Source organism: Neoarius graeffei, chromosome 2, assembly GCF_027579695.1.
Source record: "Neoarius graeffei isolate fNeoGra1 chromosome 2, fNeoGra1.pri, whole genome shotgun sequence".
Taxonomy (NCBI): domain Eukaryota; kingdom Metazoa; phylum Chordata; class Actinopteri; order Siluriformes; family Ariidae; genus Neoarius; species Neoarius graeffei.
Window position 1 is genome coordinate 11,079,843 of NC_083570.1, and position 19,845 is coordinate 11,099,687.

Sequence of the window (19,845 nt, forward strand, 5' to 3'; positions counted from 1 at the left end):
CTTCAGGAGAGACTGCCTGCACACAGTACTAGTATTAATAGTTTTTTTTTTCTTACATGAAAGCTGAGGCATTTATATTATATTTTAAGGTAACTTCATGTTGTGCTGTGAGGTTCTATGCACTTTAACTTTTGAACCAACAGGTGCATTTGGATAAGTAAAGCCTATTTTTCTGCATTTTTGTAGTCTTGGTAATCTTTTATATTGGTAAAGTTGTTTATAGGACCATTTCTCAGTGTCTTTGTTTTTTTAATCAATAGTTTTTCAGTAATAACTTAATATTTAACATATCACTCAATTTTAATCACAAAAAGAGAAAATCGCAACAATTTCTCGCAACTTTCACTTCCTCGCGCAATGTAATCGCAACAAAAACCTAAAAAACACCGCAACTTTCATCGCAATTTTTTGGAAAACCACCCGCAACATCAGACATTTTAGCCCGCAACAATCACAGAAAAGGCCCGCGAAATCCTGGGAGGACTGGTGAAGTATACCATATGCATTTTATCAGAAAAAACCAGAAGAATGTGGAGGAAGTGAAGAAGTGATTCAAAATGTGTGTAAAGGCGCCCTCTGGTGGTCTGGAGGAGAAATGTCCAGGTTAAATATTAGTGTTCATCGACGGTTCTTTCATTTTTATTTGTGAACACACGGGTCTAAAATAATTTCACTTCAGTGAGCTGTTACTATAGAAACAAGAACATATTAGAGCAAGCCCATTAATATAAACCTGCACTACTGTCAGAGCTGCTGTTCTAGAAAATTAAACAACACCTTCTGACCAATCAGAACAGAGAACTGTCACATTTTTTTTTTTTTACTTTGATTGGAAATGAAAAGGATTTTTTAAAAAGAAGTTTTTCCAACAATCATGTTCAGAATCTAAATCAGGAGTCAGAGCACAGACAGGTCCAGTTCACAGAGACAGATTTATCATTATTCACACACACAATATATGACAACATTAAAAGAGATTTTTTGGACGAAAAAGTCAGTTGTAGGTTTACAGTGATTTTCACAAACACATATTTCAGACACTGTCATTATTTCCCACAGATTAAATAATTAAAAATATCCATCCAAAGTGGAGAAAAAACCCCGTTGCGTATCAATACAGCAGCTTGTTGACATCCTGACCTCAGTATTAAAAGCTTCTGTCTGAAAATGAGTTCAGCACAGAAACTTCATCACTGGGGGAAACTTTATTCTCCTGTGCTCTTATCTTTTATTCTGCAAAGCTTTGATTGTAATATTTGAATAAAAATCCCAAACTCACAGATAAACCTGGATTTATAAGGTTCTATCTGCGGGCCAATCATCATCCAGGCTGAATATGGGATGAACACGACATCGGCAGCCTGAACCAATCATGTACTGTATGTTCTAATAGAGTTTAAATATTGTTCAATGTTTTACAATCAAATTTCAGGGTTCAGAAACAACTTCAGATTTGAAAAAGTGAATGTGGATTTTACATCTTAGAACACAAGCAGAAAAATCTCATCTCATTTCATCTCATTATCTCTAGCCGCTTTATCCTGTTCTACAGGGTCGCAGGCAAGCTGGAGCCAATCCCAGCTGACTACGGGCAAAAGGCGGGGTACACCCTGGACAAGTCGCCAGGTCATCACAGGGCTGACACATAGACACAGACAACCATTCACGGTCAATTTTAGAGTCACCAGTTAACCTAACCTGCATGTCTTTGGACTGTGGGGGAAACCGGAGCACCCGGAGGAAACCCACGCGGACACAAGGAGAACATGCAAACTCCGCACAGAAAGACCATCGCCGGCCACAGGGCTCGAACCTGGACCTTCTTGCTGTGAGGCAACAGCGCTAACCACTACACCACCGTGCCACCCAAGCAGAAAAATCATTCATTCCAAAAGTGATATTTTATTTTTATATAGTGTGACCTGAACAGGTTTAAAATGTTGTTCTGTTCTGGCTTTATTACTGTTTATTAGTTATTTAATGAGACGCTGCTTAATATGAAGCAAACAGAACTTGATAATGCGAAGGTCATGAGATCATTTTCTTTTTAAATTTGACGAGTTTCTTGTCTGACAGTTAATTTTTAACATTTCCTTTTTAATTATTTTAAATTATTAATCTGTTTTCATTTTAATATTAAAATGAGTGTTTTTTGTGTAGCTGGACTGTTGGACTGTGTTCTAGTGAAACAGACGACTGAGCAACAACGTGACAACCTGCAGGAATTTTACAAAAAAACACTACACTCTTTGGCGGCACAGTGGTGTAGTGGTTAGCGCTGTCGTCTCACAGCAAGAAGGTCCGGGTTCGATCCCCGTGGCTGGCGAGGGCTTTTCTGTGTGGAATTTGCATGTTCTCCCCGTGTCCGTGTGGGTTTCCTCCGGGTGCTCCGGTTTCCCCCACAGTCCAAAGACATGCAGGTTAGGTTAACTGGTGACTCTAAATTGACTGTAGGTGTGAATGGTTGTCTGTGTCTATGTGTCAGCCCTGTGATGACCTGGCGACTTGTCCAGGGTGTACCCTGCCTTTCACCCATAGTCAGCTGGGATAGGCTCCAGCTTGCCTGCGACCCTGTAGAACAGGATAAAGCGGCTACAGATAATGAGATGAGACTACGCGCTTTATTTTTTTATTTTGGATCACACAATCTCACAGTAGAATCCAAGTAGAGCCCAAACCCAGTGTATAGAGGCTGAGTGAATGTGGTGTGGACTCTGTGGAGGAGCTTCATCGTGTCAGAGACGCTGTAGAAGGACAGAGTTCCTGCACTGTGATCCACATACACTCCTATTCTGGAGGGGGATTGAACTCTGAGATCAGTCTCAATGCTGTTGTGAAAGAAAGAGAGAGAAGAAGAAGAAGAAGAAGAACACCGCAGACTCCAGGACTGATTGTTGCATCCAAACCGACACTCATAACCCCATCCTTTCCTTCTGATGTCTTTATATGAGACTGATATGGACACAACACCAGCACCGCTCCACTCCACCTCCCAGTAACAGCGTCCACACACACTCTCCTTGCAAAACACCTGCCTGCAGTAATCAAATCTCTCTGGATGATCAGAGTAACGCTGCTCTCTCTCACTGTCTCTCACCGCTCTGTTCTTCTCAGACAGAATGAGGTGACGATTTACCGTGTTGGGATCCAGAGTCAGATAACAGAAATCTAAAATAAAAGAGAAAAACAAACTGAACAATGTGAACATGTTGGGTTTAATTCACACAATATATTTATGTGAAATGTGTGTGTGTGTGTGTGTGTGTGTGTTAGATGTACATTTCAGAAACTCTTCTCTGCTCTGTGGTTCTGGTTCTGAAATGATCTGAACTGCTGCAGCTGTGGAGAGAAAAATGGAAACATGAGTTTGCGTAAAAGATGGAACGAGTTTAAAGTGATCCAGTCAGTTTATTCATTTTAAATCAGTGTTTTAGTTCAAAGTGTCGGGTGAATAAAGTGTCTGCAGAAAAGAAAGCAGGAGCATCGCTAAGGAATAACACATCACTGTGTTTCTCCAGCAGGAACAGCTCCTCTTACCATGTGGAGGGATTTTGTTGAATTCCTCCTCACAGAATTCCTCGACTCTCTTTTTCAGATCTGAGAGAGAATACCTCATTCCATCAAATGAGAGATGTTGATGGACAGTGACGCTGGATGTGTGAAAATTTGGTCTGTTCCACTGAGGAGACCGACGTCCAGAAGCTAAAACCTACAGAAAGCAAATGAAATGTAAAACCCACTTGTGATGTCAGACAGGGACATTTATTGTTCCCTTAATGAGAGGTGTTTTAGAGAGTGTGTGAGGAACAGCTGGCTCTGTAGATCAGACAGTGAGTGTTATTCACCTGGAGGAAATGGATGTGATCGTGTGTGTGTGAAAGCTGCTCCAGCTCAGTGACTCTCCTCTGAAGATCAGCAATCTCCTGCTCCAGTTGCTCCAGGAGTCGTTCAGCTCGACTCAGTTCAGCCTTCTCCTGATCTCTGATCAGCTCCGTCACCTCCCAGCGCTTTTTCTCCATGGAGCTGATCAGCTCAGTAAAGATCCTCTCACTGTCCTCCACTGCTGTCTGTGCACTGAGCTGTTAGGACACACACACACACACACACACACACACACACACACACACACACAAGATTTAAAGCTCATCCATCATTCCCTCTCTTACTGGGACTGTAAATGACTCGTTGTCCATGTTGTGTGTGTTTCTAGGAGCAGCTCTGTCTCTGCTCACTGCTCACCTTTATAGTGTTCACAGCCTGTTTCAGCTCCTGCACCTTCTTCTGCTTCTCCTGGATTCTCTGCTGGGATTTCATCTGCTCCTCCTTTAACTCACTCTGAGGACAAATAAAATACATTCAGCTTCTTATACAGTACGAGCGAAGTGGGCGGCACGGTGGTGTAGTGGTTAGCGCTGTTGCCTCACAGCAAGAAGGTCCGGGTTCGAGCCCCGTGGCCGGCGAGGGTCTTTCTGTGTGGAGTTTGGATGTTCTCCCCGTGTCCGCGTGGGTTTCCTCCGGGTGCTCCGGTTTCCCCCACTGTCCAAAGACATGCAGGTTAGGTTAACTGGTGACTCTAAATTGAGCGTAGGTGTGAATGTGAGAGTGAATGGTTGTCTGTGTCTATGTGTCAGCCCTGTGATGACCTGGTGACTTGTCCAGGGTGTACCCCGCCTTTCACCCGTAGTCAGCTGGGATAGGCTCCAGCTTGCCTGCGACCCTGTAGAACAGGATAAAGCGGCTAGAGATAATGAGATGAGATGAGATGAGACGAGCGAAGTGGTTCCATATTAATGTCAGTTCAAAGTACATTCATGTTTCGCTCTGAAGGTTATGTACTCTGTGTGTGAGAGAGAGAAATGTTCACTAACTGGTCTGGGCTGGGTTTCCCGAAAGCCTCTTAAGGCCAAGAGAGTTTTAAATGACCTCTTAAGATCCATCATCAAGCTAACGTGGTTTTCCCGAACAACATCGTAGCACAAGTCGTCCTTTAGTTTGCTCGGAATTTACGAGAGACCCGGAGCACTCGTTCAAAACAAAGAGCGACCTGCTCGCTGCCGAATCCACAGAATGCGCATGCGGCTCTGAGGGCCTCTCACAGTCAGCGGGGGAAACTGGGGTTGAATCTGCTGGTGGTGTTCAATTAGTTTTCTTGTACATTGCAAATACATCGAGTTAATTATCAGAGGTGGACAGTAACGAAGTACATTTACTTGAGTTCTGTACTTAAGTACACTTTTTCAGTATCTGTACTTTACTTGAGTATTTTTTTGGGAAACTTATGACTTTAACTTCACTACATTTGAAAGACAAATATTGTTCCTTTTACTCCACTACATTTCTATCAAGGTCCTCATTACTCATTAATATGAAGCAGCTTTGAAAATGGATGTTTTTTTCTTTTCTAAAACGTGATTGGTTTTTTCGCAGGTGACACTGAGACAGTCTATCAGTAATCACTAGGGTCACGTCACGTCCATCGACTGGATAAAATCAAGATCAATGATTTCTCCGCAGCATTATTTAACACGATCAGTTGATGGCAGAATGGAAGGAGGCGGTTCTTCTGGGGAATGCACACACCCACGGTTCTATCGCTAGAACCCATGATTCAGTTTTCTGAAAGGAATAAAGAGTCGTTTCATTTTAAATGTTTGCTTTGTTTGCCTAAAACGGAGCACATCACAGCCTACAAAAACTCCCCATCCAACCTGCGGAAGCATACTGAGGGATATAAACGTTTTATTCCAAGAGAAAGCTTGCAGTGAAGTTGTCTGTGCTTTAGAGCTAGCAATAACATTGCAATCATTATGCAGTCTGATTAGTCAAATGACTTTCTCTGGATTTGTCTGTCAAGTTGCCATCGCCTTGTCTACGGCTAACATTTACACATAGCTAGTTAACTTGGACACTGTTAGTTAGCATGTAAAAACGGAGTTCCGCTATCATGAATAACGTTCACTTATCTGAAGTCCTTTCAGAAATGTTTTAGCACAATCTTGCCAAATAAACAAAATGTAGAAATCTTTCTTTTCTAGTAACGTTAACTACCCAATATGATTTTGAGTTTGAAAAGAGTTAGCTAGCATGTCAGGTGGAGCTTCACTGACATGATTCCACAGGCAGATTCATATATGCATGAATACATACACTTACACACGTGCGCATGTGAGACCTGTGAGATGGACAGTACTGTACTAGTCAATCACAACAAATTGCTGGAATTTTTTGTTTGATGTCAGATGATGGTCTTGCACCTTTTTTTTTTTGTCTTGCTTAAAGCAGAGTTGCTGTTGGGCCGTTATTAAGCTCGAGGTGCGGATCTGGGTTTTAATCAGGTTGGATTGTCCTTTTTATTTTCTGAGCAAGCTGCATTTACAGCTATTCCGCTGTCTTCCTGATTAACGCACACATTATTAAACCTTTATTTTACCAGGGATAAAAATCACATTGAGATTAAAATCTCTTTTACAAGTGAGCCCCGGCCAAGAAGGCAGCACACAAAACAGGATTAAGAACAGAATAACAATCATCACACACACTCACAGAACAATACAAAAAAAGAAAACGGAAAATTTTAAAACAAGAACAGACTGACTGATACACTCGGTTAAGACAAGCTTTGAAATCAACAAGTGAAATAAAAACCTCAAGTTTTAGTTGTCTCTGTAGCTCATTCCATGCTGTTGGAGCACTCCAAGCAAAGGCAGTCTTACCAAACTCAGATTTTGCCTGCACAACATCATACAAAATATATCTACTTGACTGTAAATTGTACTGATATGTGCTAGGTGTTAAAAGAACAGATATATACCATAAGAAGGAAGTTGGCCAATTATTGCTTTGTACACAAAAATTAACCAATGTTTGTCTTCTCATAAAGAGTGAGGACCAACCAACCATTTCATACAAGGCACAGTGATGAGTGGAGTAACTTGCTTGAGTGATAAATATTAATGCAGAATGATACACAGAGTCTAAGGACTGTAGCAGAGCTTTAGAGGTATATCTCTAAAATACGTCCCCATAATCCAAGACTGGCAGAAAAGTAGATTCAACCAATCTTTTCCTTGCTTGTTGAGTAAAGCAAGATTTGTTTCTAAAGAAAAAACCCAGCTTTAATTTCAGTCTACAAAGTAAATTCTCAACATGCAATTTAAAGGATAGATCTTCCTCCAACATAAAACCCAAATATCTATACGAGGAGACTAGTTCAATTGATTTACCCTACAAAGTGCATAGTTGAGGCAGGGAGGATCCCAGCTTATGGGTTCTAGAAAAGAACATGAACTTTGTTTTCTTATCGTTAAGAATTAATTTCAAGGAATTTAGGTTTCACTGTACCACAGTGAATGCTTCTTGCAGCTTTAAGATGGTCTCAGCTGGTGATGCAGCAGAACAGTAAATTATAGTATCATCTGCATACAGATGCATATTTACATTCATAAGATCTTTACTGAGATTGTTAATATATATTGTGAACAACAAGGGCCCCAGTACGGAGCCCTGTGGGACACCAGATTTAACAGTAAGCTTCTCGGAGAGGTACCCATTTACTTGAACACATTGACATCTGTTATCTAGGTAGTTTCTAATCCAGCCTAACACTGCTTCAGAGAGACCAATGTTAATCAATCGTGACAATAAAATATTATGATTAACAGTATCAAAAGCTTTAGTTAAATCAATGAATAATGCAGCACATGATCTTCTACTATCTAGAGCACTGATTATATCATTTAATACTTTCATGGTAGCAGTAACAGTACAATGATTTTTATGAAAACCAGACTGAATGACAGACAAAATATTGTTATTAACTAAAAACTCTTTTAACTGTTCACTCACAATAGTTTCCAGAATCTTAGCTATCACAGATAGCTTAGAAATTGGACGATAATTGTCTAAGTTAGACGGATCGCCGCCTTTTAAAAGGGGCAAAACCAGAGCTGATTTCCATACTTCAGGCACAATGTTCTGTTCCAGTGACAAATTTAAAATATAGGTCAATGGCTCTGCAATGATTTCAGCTGCATGTTTCAAAAATATGGGCTCAATTTCATCCGGCCCAGCGGACTTCTTTGTATCAAGCTTTTTTAAAGCCACCAAAACTTCATATCTTAAGATTGGACTAAAATTGAACCTATTTCTAGTTTCATGCCCTGAATGGAAAACATTAGAATTGTTCTGACCAGAAACATCATGAAAAATAGTTCCAGCTGAAATAAAATGTTTATTAAAACAGTTCGCAATCTCTGTTCGATCAGTGACACATACATGTGTGCACACACTGCCAGAGCTGGGTCAGAACACTACCATGCTGCTTTGTGGCGGTGGGGAGGAGGGTTACAATTTAAAAAAAAAATGAAAATGACAATGGGTCTTTTTCAGTTCAGTTGTGTTTCATTTTGTAACATTCTACCAGGCGTTTATTCTACAGGTTCTACAAGTTAGTCAGTGAATCCAGTCAGGTGTTTCAGAGGCATTAGGTTTTGTAAGCGTTGTGGCTATAATACAACAATGCATTGACAGAAAGTGTACTTTTAATACTTAAGTATTTTTCAAAGCAAATACTGCAGTACTTTAACTGAAGTAAAAAGTTGACTGTCCAACTTTCACTTGTATCAGAGTAACATTTGACCAGTGAGATCTGTACTTTGGCTTAAAACAGATACGCAGAACCTTTATTTTTAAATAAATTTCCGAGTGGATAGTATCTCCATCCTTGACTCTTGTATGCTGCATAAATTAACAGGAATTTTTAAAAATATATATTTTTGAGATTTAAAATCAACCACAAAGTTGGCATTGGAGCTGCCCCGCTGAGCCAGCCAGCCCTGAGTGCGTGACATCACAGCGGTAACCGGTTTTAAGGCCGAGGCCTTTTACAGCTATAGACCAAAGTCATATAAATAAACATTCACGATGAAAGTAAGAAATACCGTTACTGACTTGCTCAACTAAGACTGATTTGTCTTCATTGATTGTGGGTTGACTCTCATTAAAACAGGATAGGTGTTATAACTTATGCAACATACATGTACATGCATGCATTTTCACGGATAAAATGTAAAAGGTTAATTAAATAATCAGATGAACTGAGACAATCACATTCTGAAGCAAATTAAATAATCTTATACCGGTAACTTAAACACACAATACAAGTTACATGTATTAATCTAAATGCAGGTAAACAACGTGTTGTTTTTGTTGTTTTTTTTATCCAAATGAGAGTCGGAGCTTATCCATCTGTGTTCTCGCTTCTTGAAGGCCGATCTTGTGGCTGATTGTTTCGAAACAATCTGACTTTCAGTTGTTCGTTCAGTTCGCCATTCATTCACTTCTTCCATGTAAGGGCGAGATGGCAGCAATATCCAGTTTAGAAATCAGACAGCTGCTCCACTCATTCTCTCCATATGGAGTACTCCGCCATTACTGCTTGGCTTAGGCAATTACTAAAACCCGGGATGGAACAGGATGTCACCTGTTTTAGCAACAACCGCGGGGAGGTCACTACCCAAGTGATATGTCCCGCCCCATTCCATCCAGGATTTTAACAACAACCCTCGGCTCATGCTCCAGGAGGACTGGTGCAACTGAACTCAATTAAAAATAAAATACTTTCTTTTTCTTGTTTTCTTTTTCTTTAATTGAGTTCCTTAATAAAGTTCCTCAATCAATCAATTGATTAAGCCTGTTTCAATACGGGCTTATTGGCAACTTCTCGCAAAACGTGTCCAAATTTTTGCAGTTTGAACATTCTTGGGCCATGAATGCAACGTAAATCCACCTTCTGTCATGTTACTGGCAGGTGCAGCAACACATCTACATGGCATGGCGATAAATTAGCTCAAAATGGAGGATCGGAGTTGCAGTCAGCTCTGTGTTTTAATATAGCGGAAATGGCGATGAGACCGATAGACTTCCTGCTGTGATGTTACGGACGTCAATGTCATTCACTCAGACCACTACCTATATAAATCACTTTAATCAAAAAATTGTGATATTAGATTTATTGTTAACGCTTAAAACTATTCCTGTGCCATTCTTGAGGTCTCAAGGCATTTATAAATGAAAGTGAGGCCATGGCTCTGTGTATATGCTTTAAGTAATGAAGTTGGGTACTTTGTCCACCTTCATCCATCCATCCATCCATCATCTGTAGCCTCTTATCCTGTTCTACAGGGTCACGGGTGAGCTGGAGCCTATCCCAGCTGACTACGGGTGAGAGGTGGGGTTCACCCTGGACAAGTCGCCAGATCATCGCAGGGCTGACACACAACCATTCACACTCACCTACGGTCAATTTAGAGCCACCAAATATCCTAACCTGCATGTCTTTGGACTGTGGGGGAAACCGGAACACCCAGAGGAAACCCACACAGACACGGGGAGAACATGCAAACTCCACACAGAAAGGCCTTTGTCAGCCGCTGGGCTCAAACCCAGGACCTTGTTGCTGTGAGGCGACAGTGCTAACCACTACACCACCGTCCAGCTCTGCTAATTATGAAATAAATATACACAAAACACTATGAATATGTTTCAGTATGTTCTGGAATTACGTGTGGATATCAGAATGTCACATTTATATCGCTATATTTTAATCAAATTTAGCTCCATTAGGCGAGTGGTTAACTAATTTAGTGTTATAAATGAGACATTTCTGCACCTCTCATGTTTTGTGTGTGTGAGAGAGAGAGAAAGAGGTTTTGATCTGTGTGTAGTATAAGGAGGTTGAATTGACCTCCTTAGCAGTGGCGGAACAACTGCACACAAGGCCCCGGGGCAAAACACCAATCAGGCCCCCCCACGGCGAAATTGCAAACAAACAAATTAGAAGGCTTGCGGCATATAGGCCTACTCAAGCTATATCTAACAAAAAGCAGTTTTTAAGAACGTAGTCTTTGGACCTAGCCATGGCGAAATTGCAAACAAACAGAAGGCCTGCGGCATATAATCAGGCTATATTAGAACAGAATTTGCTCAAAGTTTTTTTTTTTATTATTATTTTTTTTTATAGGCCTACATAGCCTGTATTTTCCATTCATTTTTATTATGTTCCAAATAAACACTAAACAACAACAACAAAAATCCAGCAATCATGAATGATACACTCTCATTGTGTAAACACGTCTTCAACTACAAAGCCGACATGGAAACCTGCGTTCGTCATTAAAAAGGCGTTCGACGTGCCTTGCGCTCCGCAAAGTCATCGACTATTTGAGGGATGTTAAGCGCTCTTGCTCGCTCATGCTCAATTGATAAAATGGCCAATCCACAGAGTCTCTCTTGACCCATTGCGCTCCTGAGATAATTTTTTATCAATTTTAATTTGGAGAAAGAGCGCTCTGCTGTCGCAACTGAGACGGGGAGAGTGAGAAAAAGCAAGAAGGCCGTGCACACCTCACTAAATGTAGAAGTTACTGCTGGATGATCTACTACCAGCAACCTGGCCAGGCTAAGCACAGATGTGTGTCTCGCTATCTGCTCCTTGAAACAAGCCCTAAATGACACTAGTTGACCAGGAAAGCTGGAGTCAATATCCCGACTATAGTGATCACACAGTTGACGGGCCACTTCGTATAGCTCCTCGTCCTTGGCATGCTGGAGCGTATTTGGATGAATAGCCTCAAACAAACGAGCAGTCCGATTTAAACTGACAAACCTTTGTGACAGCTGCTGAATGATTACATCAAGGCATGCATAGAACACATTCACCCGAAAATAATGTTCTGCATCGGAAAGCCAACTGTCTTCGCTAAGGTGATCAAGGTGGCGCTTCACTTTTTTCAACCTGGTGGCTACAAATTGCGTTTGACTGCCCCATTTCACAGCCAATGCCAGACTGGAAGCCTTTGCCTCATCAAACTGCTCCCTGTACTCCTGTAGAGTTCGTACAGCATTCTGCAATAATGCAGACACTTTGAGGAGATCAATGGTCTTCTCCTGCAGTAACTTTGAGATGGCATTAGTGCACTCAAATCTTTGTCTGAAGGCTGATTAAAAACATGTACTGAAATTTAGTAACGGCCTTTTTAAGTGCATCTGCCTCATCTCGTTCATTCGTTTTCTCGCTTGTGTGAGGGAAATTTAGTGGATGAACATTATTATTCTCTGTGTTTCTGTATGTTGAGCTCAAGTGACTTAATGGACGAACATTATTATTCTCTGTGTTTCTGTATGTTGAGCTCAAGTGACTTAGTGAACTGAGAAAGATGTTTTTCCACATGCTGTAATCGCCTTTCTGTGGCCTTGGTGATAAGCAGGGTGCCTGAGTTCTCCATAACTACGCATCTGCCTGCACATACCAAAGCATGCCAGGTGCACTCATTAGCAAAACTTCATAGAAAATCTTGAGTCAATCACGTGAAGACACAAGCAGTGAGCGAATGCCTTTAGAAGTATAATAGATACAGCCAAAAAAATACAACTCAGAGTGCGCGTACTCTCGGCATCATCAGAAGTGGTGTCTTCTTCTATTCTTCTCTTTCCTTTCCTATTTTATATATCTGTTATATGATCTACTATAATAAATAACTGAAAAGACGACTGCTAAGCGTTCTGAAGTGTTTATTAGAAATTTCCATTACACTTGTAAGTGAGAGCTTGTCGAGAGCTTTAATGACGTCTCCATATCTGTACTTTAACACAACAAGCGCATTGTAGCGGGAGGACCAGCGGGTTGGGCAGAGGCATTTCAAGGTTATGTCCCTGCTCTCTGGGCTCAATAAGTCACCAAGTAATGCCCATCTCTTAACACTGTTGGCAAAAAAGTTGTACAGATGTTCAACCACATCATAAAACTGTCTAATCTGTGGGATACTGTTGACAGAATCATTCAGTACCAAATTCAGACAATGAGCCGCACAGTGCACGTACAAAGCAAGGGGCTCCCGCTCCGCTATTCTCACTTGAACACCAGAATAAATTCCGCTCATGTTCGCTGCGCCGTCATAACTCTGTCCACGGCATCTGGAGAGATCTAAGCCATTCCCTTCAATGCAGCTAATAATTTGGCCCTCCAGTTCAGAAGCGGATGCATTCACAGTTATCTCGAATCCAAGAAAAACCTCACCTATCCTGATATCTGTAGCAACACCCATTTTGTCTCGATCAATTAAAACATACCTGAAAACCTGGCTCAGATGATCGCGTTTTGCTATGTCTTGAGTGGTGTCCATAATCATGGAATAAAATGGAGATGCATTTATTTCATGGACAATGTTGCTCTTGACTCTCTGTAATAATATATAAATGATCTCATCCTGAATAGCATGGCTCAGATATTTAACTGATCCCTCGGGCTGGCTGATCAGTTCTTTCAGGACAGGGTCATGGCGGGCCAACAGTTCAACGATGGACAAAAAGTTTCCTGCGTTCCCCTGCCCAATGGGCTCTCGGTGTCCCATAAATGCCATGTTACATGACGCTAAGGTCAGTGTGACATTCACAATGCACTCTAACGCTTGCCTCCAAAAGTTAGCCGCATTACAAACATTCCTTTCCATATCAGCATCTATAGTACCATGGAGTTTCCACTGCTCATAGACTACACATGCACCGAGATGGATCTGGGTAGATTCATGCACTGCAATTTTGGAGGAGATATGTTTCCAATCTCTAACTCCATTTACCCAGGCATTATTGTAGGAGGGGGCTTGACGATTGGCAAAAAGCCAGCAAGGCTCGCAATATGCACAGTCAAGCTTGGGCGAGTAGCATAACCAGGTTCGTGGAAGTTTAATACCAGCTTTAGTGACAGATGTGTAGTAATGGGTTGAAAAACTGTGATTGCCAGTGACGGGAAAGGGACCATTTGGCTTGCATGGGCCAGTTTGAAGGATATACCTCTTCACATTAGCATCTGCAATGTTTTCAGGGAAATTACCACAGTCTGTTGGAAAATTAGCTGGGTTTGATGATTCTATGCTGGGAATCATGCTGCTCACTTCAGCTAACTCTCCACGTTCCCTACCCTCCTGATTCTGGTTGCTCATCTCAGCTAACCCCTCTCCACGTTCCCCACCCTCCTCTATAGAGGATGTGCAGTCACGTGACCCGCACGTGTGTACTCCGCCATATTGGACGGTATCAGGATTGTTTACCTTGCGCGAGCGTAATGGATCCAGGGAGTAATCCCCAACAAAATTCAGAAAATACCCCATCTACATCGTGCGATAACTTATCTAAGTTTGTTCAGCATCTTGAAGGTGACGTGAGGCAGCGTTACGTGGAAAAGTGTTCCAGGTTGGGGATTGCAGATCCGTACAACTTGCCACAATCCTTGTTCAGGGAAATTCGGAGCTGCGGTGCCGGCGATTTGCCCGATCTGGCCTACCACGCCATTTACAATTTTCTTGTTAATCGTGAATTGTGTTACACTGGCAAAGCCCTCAAAGCTTACAAGAGCCTGGAAGCTTATAAATATTTTGTTGCGGGATGGGTATCCCAACTATACCTCTGGAAGGTTCCGAAGAAGAATGTCTACTTGATAACCTCACGGGTAAGTGGCATTAAGACGTTTATCATAAAGAGACTATGCAGGACGTTTTATCGTAAGAATGTTCGAAATCTAAACTCAGTTCCAGATAATGACAGGATTGTAAATATGTATGTTTTTGTCTGAAAAACAGTAAATCAGAAAGCTGCGCACGTTTGCGCGGAAGCTGCGCAAATGTGCGCAGCTTTCTGATTTACTGTTTTCTTCTCATACTTATACTTCCTGTTTCATGGACTGTAATGGCATTTGCTCATTTAGTAATTTTAATACAGAATTTACTTTGATGAAATTATTCAGACACTCCAACGCCCCCCCTAAAAAAAAAATCGGATCTGCACGATTCAGCCATGAAAAAGGTGGCATCCGCCGTTTGCATCCCTGTTTAAACTCATAGGTTAATCGACTTTAACTGGCTAATGAGGCTCGGTGGTCAGTCAAGATTTTTTTTAGTTTTCGCCATCCCTACTATAGATTGGCCTTTCAAAGGCATATATGAGCCAAAAAGATAAAACACTGTCATAGACTAGGCCAGGGTAGTAGGGCTAGGCATAGCCATTTTAAACATTAGAGAATGTCTAGTTTCTAAGTATGCAGTTATCATTCAATCCGAAAATCAACTTAACAGATGTACTAGGAGTATTGAATTAGAAGATTACACCTACCTGATATGAAGTGTTCACTACAAATTCGGCTGGTAGAACTGGGGTTCCAGTTTTCTCTTCGCACAGCGGACACCCATTTTGCGTGTCTCTCCTCGTCTGTGGGGAATCTATAAAATGACAGGCCCTCCTTTTGGCCCTGTCTATTGGTACAACCAAATGCTGAACAAGATATAACCATTCTCGAAAGATCTACTCCCACACAGTTGATAATTAGAACAGGTTCGTCTAAGTTCTATGCACGGCCTTGCCGTCCAAGATGGCAGATAAACAAATATCACGTGACATCACGTGCACGCTCTCTATATGACTTTGGCCAGAGCTACTGCTAAGCACCACCACGCTACTGCTGCTAGTGCTAACACAGCGCAATGCATATTCACTACTAGCAAATTCAGGGACAGGAGAAGGCAAAGCAAAAAATGAATCCAACTTTGGAAGTTTAGAGTTTGCCTCCTCTTTATTTTTATTTTCCTTCCTCTTTTGTGCCCCACTTTTACTTTTAAACATGCTGAATTCATTTGTAGTAGACAACCAACAACCACAACCAGGCATGCACCTTCCTAGTCTTGTTGTATGTCGTCAGACGGATGAGGACGTTAAGCAGCCTTTAGATCCTACCCATCATGCATTGCAGTTTTTTTGCAAATTCCTCAAACGAAAAACAATTAAATACAAAAGGAACAGCTTAGTTTAGCTTGAAAACATTACAATTTATTATATTTTAAGTTTGTTTAGGGATTTCACAGGGTTTTTTTATTTAATTTTTTAACCATGATAAGAATGTGTAGCAAAAATGAGAGATATATAGGTCAACTAGTCTGTAATCATGTGAAAACTTGTAGGTTTCAAGGAATTTCCAATGAAATCGCGTAAGGCACATTTATTGGGAGGGCCTGAATGTCAAAGGGTGGGGCCAAGACCCAGGGACAATGGCCCTGCCTGTTCCCCCTTTAGCTCCGCCCCTGCTCCTTAGGTACCCACTACATACAGATCAAAACCTCTCTCTCTCTCTCTCTCTGTGCATTTATAAGGGAGAAAATGGCCCACTCTGCACTGTGGATAACAGCTGAAATACAGTGGTGCTTTAAAGTTTGTGAACCCTTTATAATTTTCAATATTTTTGCATAAATATGACCTAAAACATCAGCAGATTTTCACACAAGTCCTAAAAGTAGATAAAGAGAACCCAGTTAAACAAATGAGACAAAAATATTATACTTGATCATTTATTTATTGAGGAAAATTATCCAATATTACATATCTGTGAGTGGCAAAAGTATGTGAACCTTTGTTTTCAGTATCTGGTGTGACCCCCTTGTGCAGCAATAACTGCAACTAAACATTTCCAGTAACTGTTGATCAGTCCTCCACACCGGCTTGGAGGAATTTTAGCCCATTCCTCCATACAGAACAGCTTCAACTCTGGGATGTTGGTGGGTTTCCTCACATGAACTGCTCGCTTCAGGTCCTTCCACAACATTTCCATTGGATTAAGGTCAAGACTTTGACTTTGCCATTCCAAAACATTAACTTTGCCATTCCAAAACATTAACTTTATTCTTCTTTAACCATTCTTTGGTAGAACGACTTGTGTGCTTAGGGTCGTTGTCTTGCTGCATGACCCACCTTCTCTTGAGATTCAGTTCATGGACAGATGTCCTGACATTTTCCTTTAGAATTTGCTGGGATAATTCAGAATTCGTTGTTCCATCAATGATGGCAAGCCATCCTGGCCCAGATGCAGCAAAACAGGCCCAAACCATGATACTACCACCACCATGTTTCACAGATGGGATAAGGTTCTTGTGTTGGAATGCAGTGTTTTCCTTTCTCCAAACATAACACTTCTCATTTAAACCAAAAAGTTCTATTTTGGTCTCATCCATCCACAAAACATTTTTCCAATAGCCTTCTGGCTTGTCCACATGATCTTCAGCAAACTGCAGATGAGCAGCAATGTTCTTTTTGGAGAGCAGAGGCTTTCTCCTTGCAACCCTGCCATGCACACCATTATTGTTCAGTGTTCTCCTGATGGTGGACTCATGAACATTAACGTTAGCCAATGTGAGAGAGGCCTTCAGTTGCTTAGAAGTTACCCTGGGGTCCTTTGTGACCTCACCGACTATTACACGCCTTGCTCTTGGAGTGATCTTTGTTGGTCGACCACTCCTGGGGAGGGTAACAATGGTCTTGAATTTCCTCCATTTGTACACAATCTGTCTGACTGTGGATTGGTGGAGTCCAAACTCTTTAGAGATGGTTTTGTAACCTTTTCCAGCCTGATGAGCATTAACAACGCTTTTTCTTAGGTCCTCAGAAATCTCCTCTGTTTGTGTCATGATACACTTCCACAAACATGTCTTGTGAAGATCAGACTTTGAGAGATCCCTGTTCTTTAAATAAAACAGGGTGCCCACTCACATCTGATTGTCATCCCACTGATTGAAAACACCTGACTCTAATTTCACCTTCAAATTAGCTGCTAATCCTAGAGGTTCACATACTTTTGCCACTCACAGATATGTAATATTGGATCCTTTTCCTCAATAAATAAATGACCAAATATAATATTTTTGTCTCATTTGTTTAACTGGGTTCTCTTTATCTACTTATAGGACTTGTGTGAAAATCTGCTGATGTTTTCAGTCATATTTATGCAGAAATATGGAAAATTTTAAAGGGTTCACAAACTTTCAAGCACCACTGTAATCCTGACTGCATGACAGGGGAGAAACAGTAAAATGCACAAGCACGGGGAACACATTTACCTCATTATTTAGCTTATTATTTGCTCATTCTTTCATGTGAACATTTGTTCATTTCATTAAAAACACGCTTGGAATAAAAAAAAATGGCCAAAAACAAAGTAGTTTCATTCATGAATTACCACATTATATATGTAATGCTTCCAGATGATACTATATATTATCTTATTTTAAACACTTTATATTTCATTTAGAGTTAAAAACGAGCGTCATGTGACTTTATTGACTTAGCAACTACTAATGCCTTAAGCAACGACAGTACGATTGCCTTTAGCAGCTACTAATGCCTATATCGGGGACGCGAACTGCAAAGATGCTCTTCGTCCTGTTGATCTTTAGACTCCTTCTTACAAGTGAGTTCAGGAAAACCACGTACAGAGACAAGATTTGTTCCTTAAGAAAGTCTCTCAACTCTCTCTTTAGGTCTAAAGGGCAACGTTATCAGGAAACCCACCCCTAACCAGATTACGACCATCACTGAAGATAAATTTAACACTCTGTTCACCAGAACACAGACAATTTTAATCAGCTTTTACAGAATCCTTCTGATTGAGACACACATTGAAATTAAAGTTCAAATCATATCACTGACTAAAGCACCTGTTTCTAGATGGGAAACTATAATTAAGATGATTTAATTCTGGAAAGATTTCTAGTTCTCACCTGTTTCTCAGCACTTTCTGCTGCGGCTATGACGGTGTCGTGACCTTTGTGATGATCCATCGTACACAAATAACAGATGCAGGTTTGATCAGTACGACAGTAGATCTCAATCAGCTTGTCATGTTCAGAGCAGATCTTCTCTTGGAGTTTTGCTGAGGCTTCAATTAATGTGTGTTTTTTCCATGAAGAAACTTCATAGTGAGGTTTCAGATGAGTTTCACAAAATGAAGCCAAACACATCAGACAGGACTTGACAGCTTTGTGTTTTCTCCCGGTGCAGAAATCACACTCCACATCTCCAGGTCCAGCGTAACAGTGAGCAGGAGAAGCGGCTTGGACTTCAGTCTTCTTCAGTTTCTCCACCACTTCATCCAGCATGTTGTTTCTGCGTAGAACAGGCCTTGTCGTGAAAGTGTCTCTGCACTGAGGACAGCTGTAGACGCCCTTCTGATCCTCCTGATCCCAGCAGCCATTAATACACACCTTACAGAAACTGTGACCACAGAGGATAGTCACCGCATCCTTCAGGAGATCCAGACACACTGGACACCTGAACTGGTCCACAGAAAGCTGATCTACTGAAATACTGGCCTCAGCCATTTTCCTGAAATCGCACAGAGAGAGAGAGAGAAAACAGTTTTTTTTTTCTCTGAAATCACAAGTAACTTCCTGGTTCTGTGTGTGAAAGAGCAACAGAGGAAGAGGAGGAGGAGCACAAACACAGAGAGATCATGAACACGCTATTAACCATTTCATCTCACTTCAGTGCAGAAATATAACCCTTGTAACCGCACTGATTAGGATTAATTTCATGAAATACTCACAGAATGGATCTTAATTTTCTGGACTTATCCACCTACTGACATCTCAAGCACAACTTTCAGCCTTGTTGATAAATTACAATTGTTTCACTTGAACAGTTTTTTCCTCGTGACATCTTTAAACTGATCTTCATCCCTAAAGAATGTTGGAGCCATTTTAAAAGTGAGGAGGACACAGCTGTCAGGAAGGAAAACCGTATTTTATTTATTTTGCATTGTTTATTGCGAATAGAAGTCCTATTTTCTCATGAACAGATTGCTGAGATGGAAATGAAGTTGGTAGATGAATATGTTTGAGATCAGAGATCCTGAGTCACCTCAGTCAGTCATTAGATGTGTCTTTGAGAAGTAGGAGAACACTGGAGAACCAGGAGGAAACCCACACTGACACGGGTCATTTTAACATTGTTAACAGACTGAAATGAATCTCCTGA

At 41.1% G+C, this 19,845-nt stretch overlaps 1 protein-coding gene across 2 annotated transcripts in view; it reads right to left on the minus strand.

Moving 5' to 3' along the window:
* LOC132880045 (tripartite motif-containing protein 16-like) overlaps nt 1-19,270 on the minus strand; it is a 542,736-nt gene extending 523,466 nt beyond the window's left edge. The window contains exons 1-6 of one of the 2 annotated variants that reach the window (XM_060913764.1): nt 18,591-19,270; nt 4,240-4,335; nt 3,846-4,079; nt 3,538-3,709; nt 3,280-3,339; nt 2,545-3,168 (exon numbers count right to left, since the gene is read on the minus strand). In XM_060913764.1, coding sequence (XP_060769747.1) covers nt 2,630-3,168; nt 3,280-3,339; nt 3,538-3,709; nt 3,846-4,079; nt 4,240-4,335; nt 18,591-19,190 — 1,701 coding nt within the window. In that variant the 5' untranslated portion in view covers nt 19,191-19,270 and the 3' untranslated portion in view covers nt 2,545-2,629. Of the gene's footprint in view, nt 1-2,544; nt 3,169-3,279; nt 3,340-3,537; nt 3,710-3,845; nt 4,080-4,239; nt 4,336-18,590 lie in introns of those variants that run through there. The other variant, XM_060913765.1, reaches the window with a different exon arrangement.
* Between the last annotated feature and the right edge of the window lie 575 nt (nt 19,271-19,845).